The sequence below is a fragment of the Gekko japonicus genome, unplaced genomic scaffold, assembly GCF_001447785.1.
Source record: "Gekko japonicus isolate JY-2015 unplaced genomic scaffold, Gekko_japonicus_V1.1 scaffold1949, whole genome shotgun sequence".
Classification (NCBI taxonomy): domain Eukaryota; kingdom Metazoa; phylum Chordata; class Lepidosauria; order Squamata; family Gekkonidae; genus Gekko; species Gekko japonicus.
This window is the reverse complement of record NW_015159773.1, coordinates 173,809-187,505: the sequence shown is the minus strand read 5'-3', so window position 1 is coordinate 187,505 and position 13,697 is coordinate 173,809. Positions and strand designations below refer to the sequence as shown.

Sequence of the window (13,697 nt, the reverse complement as noted above, 5' to 3'; positions counted from 1 at the left end):
CTGAGTGAGCTGGGGGGAGTGTGGGGGGGGGGGGGGGGGAGGAAGGGGTACAGTGCCGCAGAGTCCACCCTCCAAAGCAGCCATTTGGTCCAGGGGAACGGGCCTCGCTTGGAGACGAGTCGAAATCCCAGGCGATCTCCCGTCCCCGCCTGGGAGTTGGCAACCCTAAACTGAAACCAGAGCCCCTCCCCGGCCTTTGTCCCCCCAAGTTCCCGGCCCGGAGCTGGCAACCCAACGGGGCAGGAGACACCGCCCCCGGAGGGGAAACAGCCGGGCTCCCGTCCGCCCCCAGCCGCAGCCCTCGCGGAACCGCGACAGGAAACTCTGGCTTCCGGGTCACGGGTCAGTTCTGCTTCCGCTTCCGGTCCCCGCCGGAAGTTGCTTCCCGCCGCCTGCGAGGGCTCCGGCTGCCTTGCCGGCCGCCTGCCCTCCTTCCTTCCCTCCCTCGCTCTCCGCAGCGGCGGCGCCGCCATCATGAAGGCCATCGTCCAACGCGTCACCCGGGCCAGCGTGACAGGTGCGCGGGGGGAGAGGCGGTGCTCCGGCCTGGGCTTGCCGGGGCGGAGGAGAATCTGGGCCCCGCCGCGTGGCCGAGTCCCCTGCCTGGAGGAGCCCGGCCCTGGAAGCCGAGGGGGCTCGGTCGCGTCAGAGGGCCCTCGGGGCCTCCCCCTTCTCCGCGCGGCGGCCCCTTCTGCCTCTCCCCCCGCGTGTCACTCAGACGCCTTCCTGGCCTGGCGGAGCTCTCCTCGATGTGGTTGCATTTCATCTTGATTTTTGTTTAATACACATTTTTATTTGTGTATTTATTTACAAGAGCCAGTCTGGTGTCGTGGTTCAGTGCGCGGAAGAGCCCGAGGGAGCCGAGGCGGGGGCCGTTAAGCATGTGCAGAGTGCCTCTTTTCTACTCTCACCCACGGAACAGGGCTTAATTTTTAAAGAAAAAAGAAAAGATCATCCGAGCCAGTTTGGTGTAGTGATTAAAATGTGCGGACTCTTTTCGGGGAGAACCGGGTTTGATTCCCCACTCCTCCACTTGCAGCTGCTGGATGACCTTGGGCAAGCCACAGTTCTCACAGAGCTTTTCTCTCAAGAGCAGTTTCTGTCAGAGCTCTCTCAGCCCCACCCACCTCACAGGGTGTCTGTTGCGGGGAGGGGAAGGGAAAGGAGTTTGTAAGCCACTCTGAGACACCTTTGGGTAGTGAAGGGCGGGGTATAAATCCAGTCTTCTCCTCCTCCTCCTCTTCTTCATTTATTTGTTTATTTATTTACAAGAGCCAGTTTGGTGTAGTGGTGAAGTGCGCGGATTCTAATCGGGGAGAACCGGGTTTGATTCCCCACTCCTCCGCTTGCAGCTGCTGGATGACCTTGGGAAAGCCATAGTTCTCTCAGAGCTGTTCTCTCAAGAGCAGTTTCTGTCAGAGCTCTCTTGAGTCCCACCTACCTCACAGGGTGTCTGTTGTGGGGGAGGGGAAGGGAAAGGCAATTGTAAGCCGCTCTGAGACACCTCTGGGTAGTGAAGGGCGGGGTATAAATCCAATCTTTTCTTCTTATTTGGTCTTAACATAATAGGGCAGGAAGGATACAAGGAATGGGCTAAGACCTAAAGAGAAGTTCCATCAAGCTTATATAACAGCTGTGACATGTTTTCTGTCTTAATTCTTTGTTTCCAGATCTCTTTTCTTTTCATTTCATTTACTAAAGCCAGTGACGCTTAATCAGACTGCTAAACTCTTCTGTAATGATTCCCGGGGGAAAGTCAGGTTCTGCACAGTTCCAAGTTAAGAGTTTCTCCAAGTTTATAATAGTTCTGTTCATTGTTCGTGGTCTTCAAAGTTTGTTTACGCCCAGTTGTAAAATAGTATCCAATTATCTCTCGCTTTTTGTTGACTTCGGTCTTTTAATAAGTCCGATATATCCATTTCTGCTATTTCAATTTTTTTTTGTCAAAAGTTCGTTTTCCGTTGGTATCTCTGATTTCTTCCAGTACGTAGCATAAAGAATTCTTGCTGCTGTAACTACATGTATAATTCAGTGCTTAACTTCCTTATCTTTGTTGTTGTATTTTAAATAGTGTAGTCTTAAGTTAAAAATGTAGGTTGGAATAGGACATAGAGGTGGCGCAGGCAATGTTCCCTCTCATCTGTGGAGTCTTGTGAGCAAAAATTCTACTTTGTGAGCTACTGGCATTAAAGTTGTGAGCGAGCGATTTGGCTACTGCATAAATCAGTTTGCTCTGGCAGCAGCCTTCCTGCGCTGAGACAAAAATGTGTAAGCCAGAGGAGAAAAAACTGTGAGGTAGGTCACACTAACTAAGCTTAGAGGGAACACTGGGCGCAGGTACATTCGTCAGAGGTATGGGATGGAGCATCCTTTCCTGTACCATTTGAGACAGCATTTAGCTGGTTTCTCTCTTGAACGACACCAGGCATGAAGCACTCAGGGCCCGTGTTCCCTCTAAGCTGAGTTAGTGTGAGCGAGCTCACAGTTTTTTAGCCTCCAGCGCACAGATTTCTGTCTTAACTCAGGAAGGACGGCTCCAGAGCAAACTAATTGATGCAGTAGCCAAATCGCTCACTCACAACTTTAATGCCAGTAGCTCACAAAGGAGAATTGCTGCTCACAAGACTCCGCAGCTTAGAGGGAGCATTGTTCAGGGCCGTTTCACAGTCTACACCAGGGGTGGCGAACAAGTTCGACAAAAAGAGCCAAAATTTTAAACTGTGAGTCTACACAGTAAGAAACCTGATGCCGCTCAGCCAGGGAACTGCAGATGTCTAAGAACTGTCTTGTGGTTGAGTATATGCTCACCAGTGTTGGGTTTTGAATTGCCTGGTGGATGGTGTTTTCTTACATTTGCCAGGTATATTTGTAGTGTAACTTCAGTGTCTGTGAGGAGAAGAGCCTTTGGGCTCCTTGGCTCAGAAGCTGCATCTTCTGACCTTGAACCCTCACTGGGTTTTGGAGGATGTAGAGATGAGATATGAAACTTCGGGGGAAAGAGGGTGGTAATGAAACCAGTTTGTTTCCATGGTCTCTTTCAGTTCTGCCAATGGAAGAGCTGAGAAATTTTATTTATTTATTTATCCCCCCCCCGAGGGGATTTTTTATTGCATTTTTTAATAGACTACAAACTACAATGAAAAATTGGGAAAGGGTAACTACATCTAGGGAGAAAGGAAAGAAAACCACTACTAACTAAAACCCCAAGTATAGGAGATCATAACAACAGCTTATATAAATGTTAATCTTAAATTGCTAGTACTACTTTGAACATAGTCGGTTATGCTAATTTTTTTATCTTTTTATCCAATGATTTAACTGTTTAAGAGAACCCCCAGAGCATCCCATAATAAAACTAAAGTTTAAAGGCACACTTCAGAGTCCTTCAGCCTTCATTTTGTCTTATCTTTTCTAATCCTCAATTTATATGTACGTTTGGGGGCAGCCGCCCCCTTATTGGAAAGAGAGTCCTCGTCAGAAGACACCGAGTCCAGTTCGCCACTGGATTTGTTGTCATCTTCTTCCTTCTCAACCTCGGCTGTCTCTCCCAGCTGCACTCTCAGGAACTCACGTGCTTTGGAGACAGAGTCAATATTTTCTTTTTCATCATGTAGCTTGAAAATGACGCCTTCTGGAATTAACCATCTGTAGATAATGCTGTTTGTTTGTAGAAAAAGGATTAAGTCTTTATATTTCTTTCTCTTTTGCCTTATTTTAAATGGGATGTCTTTTAGAATCCTGATGGTATTGTCCCCGATTTTCAAGGGTGTTCCTGTAGTTGCTTTCAGGGTGGAATCCCTCACATGCCACTTTGAGAATCTGACCACTATTTCCCCAGGCAGATTATTCTTCTTGATGTACACGGAATAGGACCTGTAGACCACATCCATTTCGCTTGCAAGATACTCCGTTTTCAGATCTGTAACTGGGGCTAATGCTTCACTCAGGAGTTGCTTTAGATTCTCGCCTTTTAATTCTGGGACCCCTTGAAACCATAGGACCAAATTTGCTTTCTCCCTTTGCAGCTGTAAAAGTTGTGATTGTTCCGGAAGAGCTGAGAAATTTTGAGGAGCGCTGAAAAATATTATGGAAAGAGTGAAATGCTTTTTAAGACAAGAGTTTTACTCAAAATGTATAGCATAAAAATTTTACATGACAAGAATCTACAGCATTAGGTAATGTTAATTGCTGTAGTATATTTTTGAACATATATATTTTCGAGGCCATGTTTTGTTTAAATGTAAGTAATTTGGGCAGCAGTTGGTAGGCGGTAATGCATTTGGTTACAGAATTCATTGTTTTATATGTTAGGAAGTTGAACTTGATGTTGGTAATCCTACCAGCTGTGACCATTAGAGAATAACACACTTCTTTACTGCAGAAATTTGTTGTAGAATTTCACACACACACACCCGGTCTCTCAGATGGCAAAAATTAAAGCACATCAGCTAAAGGAGCACAGGGTGCAGCAGTTTGCAGCTGGCTCTTCAAGTCCTGCAGTTTAGAATGTAGAAAACAAAGGCATTTATACTTTCAAATTCCATAAAACTGCCAATTAGTACAGTTTTGTATGATAAGTTATACATTATGCATTTTGTATCATTAAGGCAGCAAAATATGTTTGATAGGAAAGTGTATATCCCCCGCTCCCAATTTCTGTTTTTTCCGGAGGGTGGGACGTTTGGGGTTTTCCCCCCCTTAGGTAAAGGTAAAGGTTCCCTTTCTCGAAAGCCAGTCGAATCCGACTAGGGTTGCGGTGCTCATCTCCGTTACAGAACTGAAGAGCCAGCGCTGTCCAAAGACGTTTCCGTGGTCATGTCGCCGGCATGACTAAACACCAAGGCGCACGGAATGCTGTTACCTTCCCACTGAAGTGGTACCTATTTATCTACTTGCAATTTCTTGCTTTCGAACTGCTAGGTTGGCAGGAGCTGGAACTAGAGACAGCAGCTCACTCCGTCATGCGGCACACGCAGGTCTCAAACTCCTGAACTACCACAGCTCCCCCCTTAGGGCTTCAAAATTTCCAGATATTTTACATTTCCAGGAAGGAGTGAATTATATAATACCAGCTTTAAAAACTAAAACAAAACAAACAAAACCCAACTTGTCTTCCCATGGATCCTTTGCCTGGCCACACAGCGTATGCAGTGATTTGTGTTTTGTGGTGGGTAGTGAGGTCTGAGTGCAAAATCCCATGCCATGTCCACTTTTTCAGGTAATATGCCCTGCCTTTTTGCCAGTGTTTTGCTCACTAATCTATAACTGAGCAAATGGTGGCAGACACCTAGCGGCCTCATTTTTGGTTCATTGGAGGATGACACTGTCTTAGCGATGGTTCCAAGGCAGCTCAGAAGCGGTTAGTTTTTCTGCTGCATAATCTGTGTCCATAGTCATGAAGTGCATTACTTTGTCTGGAAGTGGTATGCCACCAGCAAAGTGCAGGCTTGCCCTACAAAAGTAATAGAGAGCCATGCCCTGACCTGATAGCCCAGGCAAGTCAGATCTCAGAAGCTAAGCAGGGTCGACTCTGGCAAGTACTTGGATGGGAGACCTCCTTGGAATACCAGCAGTCGGGAGGCGGGGGCAGGCTTTATTCAGCCACCTCTCTGAAAATCCTCCAGGCCCCAGTAGGGATCAGTCTCCAGAGGTCACCATGACTTCCAGGTGCACATATACTTACACACATACATGAAAAATACAAAAAAATACACACACACACACACCAAAGTAAGAAAGAGCCTTGATTTTGCTTCCCCCATTAACGGATGTCTATGGGTTGATGTCTGTGATGCTTAGGTGTAAATACTGGCCGATTTTCAATTTCGCCTTTCTATCCCGCTGTGGAAATGAATGAAATCTGTTTCAGAATGGCTAGTTCTTTGGCATATTGTGTAAAAGTCAGACATATTTATTAGGTTTTTTTTTTAATGTGGGGTGATTTGTAAACAGTTTGGCATCTTTTGATCAAAATCAAATTGATGCTCAGTGGCCAAGCTGATTCATACGGGTTAAAATCTGTTACGTAATATTTCAAAGTCACCCTGTGTTAGTAAGCTGCTTAAGAGAAAGGGTAGATACATCCACTCATACTGCCAGATCAATTCAGCGAGGGTACAGGCTCCTGTTTATTAAGTAGACAGTGTAGCAAAATAATGTTGTCAGGTGCAGCACAACATTGTGGGAGAACCATTGCCCGCAGACTGTCTTTCTCCCGTCCAGCTGTTAAGTGTAGGAGTACAGGAGTGCTTTAATGTATTTGGCTGCACATGACATTCAGAGGGTCTGCTCCAGACTAACCTTCGATCAGAGCAGAAAGTCATTTCAGAGAGCAGCGGTGTCCTCGTTCTTTTGGCTTATATGTGAAGAGAATGGCTCTTTGCATAACATTCCGAGGAAAACTGGGTACGAGCAGGGCTATTTTTGGGCAGGAACGCACAGGAACGGAGTTCCGGCTGGCTCCCGGGTTGGCCACGCCCAGCAGGAACTCATTAGCCTAATAGGCCACACCCAACAGTAGGAACTCATTAGGATTGGCTACATTAGGGGTGTGTGGCCTAACATGCAAAGGAGTCCCTGCTACAAAAAAAGGCCCTGGGTTTTGACAACAAACAAGGTAAACAGAATAAGAAGCAAAAGGTGGGTGTGGCTGGATGACCACACTTCTGGTAACATGGGGGTGCGGCCTAATAAGCTAATGAGCTGTGCTGTCAGGGGTGTGGCCTAATAGGCTAATGAGTTCCTGCTGTTGGGTGTGGCCTATTATGCTAATGAGTTCCTGCTGGGCTTTTTCTACAAAAAGAGCCCTGGGTATGCGTATAAATTCAAAGAAGAACCTTTAAAGCAGGGATTTCAAACATAAGGTCCGGGGGCCAGAACTGGCTCGCTCAGGGCTGTTATGCAGCCCACAAGCAACTAGTGCAAGGGAGGGGACAGGAGACTGCTCGAGGGGGAGTGGGCAGAGCCACTCTGATTGTGGCTTCCGCATGGTGGAACAACCTCGTCTGCAGCAGTCAGGCAGTGTGGGAGGATCCACCCAGTTCTGCACCGCTGGCTCTCTGGTCATAAGAACATAAGAGAAGCCAATGCTGGATCAGGCCAATGGCCGATCCAGTCCAACACTCTGTCACATAGTGGCCAAAAATACCAGGTGCCATCAGAAGGTCCACCAGTGGGGCCAGGACATTAGAAGCCCTCCCACTGTTGATGCCCCCCCCCCAAGCACCAAGAATACAGAGCATCCCTTGCCCCAGACCAAGAGTTCCCATCTATACCTTGTGGCTCATAGCCATCGATGGACCTCTGCTCCATATGCTTATCTAATTCCCTCTTGAAGCCGTCCATGCTTGTAGCCGCCACCTCCTCCTGTGGCAGTGAATTTCATGTGTTAATCACTCTTTGGGTGAAGAATTATGTCCTTTTATCCGTTCTAACCTGAGTGCTCGGTAATTTCATTGAGTGCCCACGAGTTCTTGTATTGTGAGAAAGGGAGAAAAGTACCTCTTTCTCTACCTGCTCTATAGCATGCATAATCTTATGAACCTCGATCATGTCACCCCTCAGCCGTCGTTTCGCCAAGCTAAAGAGCCCCAAGTGTTTTAACCTTTCTTCATAGGGAAAATGTTCCAACTCTTTTATCATTCTAGTTTCTAATGCCCTTTTCTGCACTTTTTCCAATGCTATGATATCCTTTTTGAGGTGTGGTGACCAGAACTCTACACAGTACTCCAAATGAGGTTGCACCATTGATTTATACAGGGGCATTATGATACTGGCTGATTTGTTTTCAATTCCCTTCCTAATAAGCCCCAGCATAGCATTGGCCTTTTTTATTGCAGTTGCACACTGTCTCGACATTGTCAGTGAGTGATCTACTATGACTGCCAAGATCTCTCTCTTGGTCAGTCTCTGCCAGTTCGGACCCCATCAACGTGTATTTATAGTTCGGATTTTTGTCTCCAATGTGCATCACTTTGCACTTGGCCACACTGAACCCCGTTTGCCATGCTGACACCCACTCGCCCATCCTCGACAGATGCCTTTGGAGTGCCTCACAATCCTCCCTGGTCTCACCACCCTGAACAACTTCATGTTATTTGCAAATTTAGTCACCTCACTGCTTACTCCCAACTCCAAATCATTAATAAATAGGTTAAAAAGCATCGGACCCAGTACTGATCCCTGTGGTACCCCACTGCTTACCACCCTCCACTGAGAAAAACTCTGTTTCTTATTAATTACCCAGTTTTGATCCACAAAAGGATTTGTCCTTTTATCCCGTGACTATTGAGCTTACTTAGGAGCCTTTGATGAGGAACTTTATCAAAAGCTTTCTGGAAGTCAAGGTAAACAACATCTCTTGGGTCCCCCTTGTCCACATGTTTGTTCACTCCCTCAAAGAACACTTAACAGGTTAGTGAGACAAGATCTTTCCCTTACAGAACCCATGCTGAGTCTTCCTCAGTAGATTTTTGTTCATCATTGTGCCTACTAATTCTTTCCTTAAGAACAGTTTCCACCAACTTAACTCGGTCTGCCCATATGGTTTTCCTTTGCACCCCCCCTCCCAGCCCATGAGACTTTGCAGTGAGGATACAAGAACTTGGAGCTTACCAGCTGCTGTCCTTTATACAGTTTATGTCTCCAGTACCTGGCATTACATGTTATGGCACACATGGCCTGGCCGGCAAAGTGACATTTATGTCAGATCCAGTCCTCATGACAAATGAGTTCGACTCCTCTGCTTTAAAGCCTCACAGTCATTATGATTGCGGGTTACTAGGATTTTTCTTGTGGCATGAGAGAGACCCTGCAAGTTTTAACATTTTTTTTTTTAATTTTAAACCCTTCCTTCTACAGTTGGTGGGGAACAAATAAGCTCCATTGGACGAGGCATTTGTGTACTCCTGGGTCTGTCTGTGGAAGACACGCAGAAGGAACTTGAACACATGTAAGTCAGGACAACGCAATTTAACTCGTGTTGCATATTTGTGCAGTTTCTTCTGCCAGTGTTAACGTTTCGATTGTGGCGGCTGAATTCTGCTCATGTAATACGGTTGCACTGCACAAAATGGTTTTACAAACTTGCCTTGATAAATAATTAGGGACTGTGGTCTATACTGCTGCATACAGCTTATTGTAAGTAGGATCCTGTTTATGTAATTTCTGTATTTCTTAATGTGTCATGTGAATTCTTATGCTATGGGTCTGCTTCTTTCTGGTCATTCCAGACTTCTGAAATACTAATGTACTGGTTATTGAATATCCCATTTCTATGATTGTAGCGGCTCACTGTGTATAATCTTCCTTGAGTCCCTGTGTTCTTCACCCAAAGAGTGATTAACACTTGGAATTCACTGCCACAAGAAGTAGTGGCGGCTACAAGCACGGACGGCTTCAAAAGGGAATTAGATAAGCATATGGAGCAGAGGTCCATCAGTGGCTATTAGCCACAAGGTATAGATAGGGACTCTGGGGCAAGGGATGCTCTGTCATCCTGGTGCTTGGGGGGGGTCAACAGTGGGAGGGCTTCTAATGTCCTGGCTCCACTGGTGGACCTCCTGATGGCACTGGTATTTTGGCCACTGTTTGATACAGAGTGTTGGACTGGATGGGCCTTTGGCCTGATCCAACATTGGCATCTCTTATGTTCTTATGTTCCTGTCCGAAAGGCAGACTATAAATAAATCAGTCACCAAAAATGTGAATTCTTAAGGAACAATGCTATTTTCTGGTTGTGTTCTATCCCATTTTTTAATGTCAAACCATGTGATTTTATTTCCATGCTTGTTTGCTCTATGCTTAGGGTTCGAAAGATATTAAACCTCCGCGTGTTTGAAGATGAAAGCGGGAAGCACTGGTCTAAAAGTGTCATGGACAAGCAGTACGAAGTGCTCTGTGTCAGCCAGTTCACTCTGCAGTGTGTTCTGAAAGGCAACAAGCCCGATTATCACATGGCAATGCCCACAGACCAAGCCGAAACCTTTTACAATAGCTTCCTGGAACAGCTCTGCAAAACGTACAAGCCAGAGCTCGTTAAAGGTAACGCAGAATCCAGGTAGCCTAGATAAGTGGAGGGAAACTTTGTCAAGGAGGATTCTCTGTGTGTCATGAAAGCGGAGAGCCTTTTGGGAAGTACTTGCGTTCATTTGTAGGCATCTATTAGTCAATGGCGGCAGTTAGATCTTTCTTCCCCCAAGTGTGTAGAGAAGGGTCAGTGGCAGGACTATTTTGGGGCAGGAACGCACAGGAACGGAGTTCCGGCTGGCTCCTGAGTTGGCCACGCCCAGCACGGAACTCATTATCATAATAGGCCACACCTAACAGCAGAAACTCATTAGGATTGGCTACATTAGGGGTGTGTGGCCTAACATCCAAAGAAGTTCCTGCTACAAAAAAAGCCAAGGGGTTTGACAACAAAATAAACAGAATAAGAAGCAAAAGGTGGGTGTGGCTGGATGACCACACTTCTGGTAACATGGGGGTGTGGCCTAATATAAAAAGGTGGGTATAAATCCAATCTCTTCTTCTTCTAATAGGCTAATGAGCTGTGCTGTCAGGGGTGTGTCCTATTATGCTAATGAGTTCCTGCTGGGCTTTTTCTACAAAAAAAAAGCCCTGGTCAGTGGTTCCAGAGCAAAACATGTAGTTCTCTCAGTCCATTAAAAAAGCATTCTTGGGACATTAAAACAACACTGTTTAGTGGGATGGTGGGTGGCTCGTGCCAGTCGTAAACAGGGTGAATTTGAATTAAATCAATATAAATCACAATTTGAATCACTAGTAAGTAAGACTAGACTTAAACCATGGTTTTCTGCATAACAACTCATTCTTGTTGGTAAAATCTTAATATTTACAACCAGATGAAGGTTTCATTTTTAGAATAACAGATGTTCAGATTAGTTTTACAGTTGTATCAGAAAATTACCGATTTGGTTATGCTATTAGAAACACATCATGGCTAGATAAGTTCGAGGCAAACCATCTCCAGTTTAATAAGTTAGTCATTCATATTTGGACAACTTTTCTGCTGTACTTTATTGGAAGGGGGAAAATAATCATTACCTTAGTAATAACAATTTAAATAGTTTTATTTAACTAAAGCAATAACATTATAGCATATGTATTCTTGTATTTGTTTAAACATCCGTGCTCGTTAATTTATGTGGCTAAACAAAATACATATATTTTAAAAAACTTAGACCATCAGCCCAGTCCATGCATGAAAATCTTAAACTACTGTCGTCTGTAGCTCACTCATCTTCATCTTCTTGTTTGTTCATAATCTGGAAAAGAAAAACAAGCTTTCCTGCTTTATCGGGTCCCAAACGATGTCTCAATTTAGAATGAATTGAGTCCAAAGGAAGAGAATATTCTTTCTACACCAGCAAAAAAAGCTACTGCTGTTAAAAGCGAAATCAGTACTTCAACAGTCTCTAAATCCAAGTGTTGAAGTGACTTCCACCAGTTCACTGCAAGGTGCTGGTATTGATCTTTAAAGCCCCGCATGGACTTGGGACCAACATACATTAAGGACCGCCTTCTCCCATATGAACCTATCTGTTCTCTCCGGTCATCTTCAGTTCCCCCGGCATCCAGGACTAGGTGGGTGTTGGTCTGAGACAGGGCTGACTTAGTAGGGGCACCAAAACGTTGGAACTCTTTCACCAGGGAATTCATTTTTCTCTTTGTATTCCACTAGTGTGTGAAAGCTATTTGTGTGTGTGTGTGTGTGTGTGTGTGTTATCAGCCTCCTCCCTGGTTCTGGCACTATACGTTTGTGTGTTTATTGGATGATGTTGTTTCGAATTGTTCAGATGTTTTAATGTTCTCATGCTTGTCCCTGTGAGGACCCTGATCGGCTGGAAAGGTGGCATAAAACCGCTTTCAATAAATGATGTATGGTGCTTGCTTGAGGTATATCAGCCCTGGAAAGTGCATTCTCCTGTCCTGGCCTTTGGCCCTGCATTGTCTTCAGTAATCCTTTGTGAAATTAGATTGGCTGCAGTATAGAAGCAGAGCACACACAACTTCCTTGTCTCGTCTTAACATCTAGCTATATGCTCAGAGTAATTTTGGCACTTCCGTCTGTGTTTATTCCTGCTACAAAAAAAGGGTGTCCAAATGAAATGCTGAAACGTGCTATTGTAAGCCGTACTATCACTTCTTTTGGCTATCCATTACAACGTTATCCTGCCTTTCTACCTTTTAGTACATTTCTCAGTGAGAAAGCAGACTGTAAATAGTATCTAGGCTCCATACTATGGCAGTTCGCAATATACCTTAAGAACAAATGATAGAAGATCAGTAATCATTCAAACAATGGAACTGTTCTCCACCCCACCCTCCGCAGTATATACCACCCTAACAGCATCTCAGTCTTCTAAATTGACACCCATCCGTAGCATAGGGCTGCCATCCCCCTGACGGGGGCGGGGGTCTGCCCACTTTCAGGCCCCCAAGATCCACCGGCCTCAATCCAGCCGGCGGGGAGAACCCCGCCCCCAAAGTGCTCTGTTTGCGGCAATGCACCCTAGCGCATTGACCTCACCCGAAGGTGACATCATTGCGCCGGGCACGTTGCAGGGGGGACACTCGATCATTTAAGGAAAAGCCATCGAGTTTTTCCTTAAATGATAGAGCGTCCCCTGCAATGTGCCCTGCAAGATGATGTCACTTCCTGGTGATGTCATCATGGCGCATGCGCCAAAGAACTCCAGGAAGAGGACCAGGCCCCCCCCCCCCCCGGCAGCCAGGTAAGATTTGGGAACCCTACCGTAGCAGCCAGATCTTTAAGCTAGGTCAGAATGCTCCCAAGGCAGTGGTCACTCTTAACTCCTTCGGGATGGCAAAAAAGGTCCTCCCTCTGTTCCCAGCCAACAAGATTTCAGTTAAGGCTTATTCCCTCAGAAACACCCCTTATGTGAATCCTGGGTATCAGGGCAGAGAAACATACGTCGCTTTCCCTTCCTCAGATTGAAGTCCAGCGGTCACAGGGCTTCAAGGTCAACCACAACATGTGCATATGTCAAAAATATATAAATCCAGACGCACATCTCTGCACATTTTATGGAGTCAGGAGACCAGAGTCTGCCATTCAGAAGGAGTGCATAAAATCTGAGGTGCATAAAAGAAGGAAGAATGTTAGAATATTCTAAGAGAACATCTGATTCTGAGGAGCAGGGGAGAGAAAGCTCTGAGTGTTTTTATTTTGTTTTTTGTCTTCCCTGCTTGGAAGAGAAAGGTGGTCATGTGGCTGGTTGATGAGACACTGCCTCCGTGGTCGGGCCCCCCCCCCATTTTGTTCCTGTAATAATAATAATAATCTTTCAATTTATTGATCGCTCAATCCTTGCAGAGCTGCTGGCTCTGAGCGATTTACAGTTACCCATGTGTAGACACGGGTCTAACAATGATGGGGGTAACGGAGGACAACATATATCATTTTTAATCACACACACTTCACAGTTGACAGAGAGTTTGGTCAGCTGTAAGCATCAGACATGTCCCGGCAGCTTTCTGTTTTAGTCGGCGTCACTTGATGTCGTCAGTATTTTCTCGGTCGCAGCGCACCACTGCCACTGTCTGGCCGGAATGGCCCATTGCAGGCTTTTCTTTGAAGCTGTGTAGATCTCTCTCCGCTTTTGAGCTTACGCGCGGACCTTCCGTTTGTCGGCTAACACTTTCCCACCGGGGGG

The 13,697-nt window shown here is 45.7% G+C and overlaps 1 protein-coding gene across 1 annotated transcript in view; it reads left to right on the top strand.

Annotated features, from left to right (window-relative positions):
* The first annotated feature begins 386 nt into the window (after positions 1-386).
* DTD1 (D-tyrosyl-tRNA deacylase 1) overlaps positions 387-13,697 on the top strand; it is a 57,823-nt gene continuing 44,512 nt past the window's right edge. The window contains exons 1-3 of the mRNA XM_015406717.1: positions 387-517; positions 8,860-8,950; positions 9,806-10,041. Of these exons, the coding sequence (XP_015262203.1) occupies positions 475-517; positions 8,860-8,950; positions 9,806-10,041 (370 nt within the window). The 5' untranslated portion in view covers positions 387-474. The remainder of the gene's footprint in view (positions 518-8,859; positions 8,951-9,805; positions 10,042-13,697) is intronic.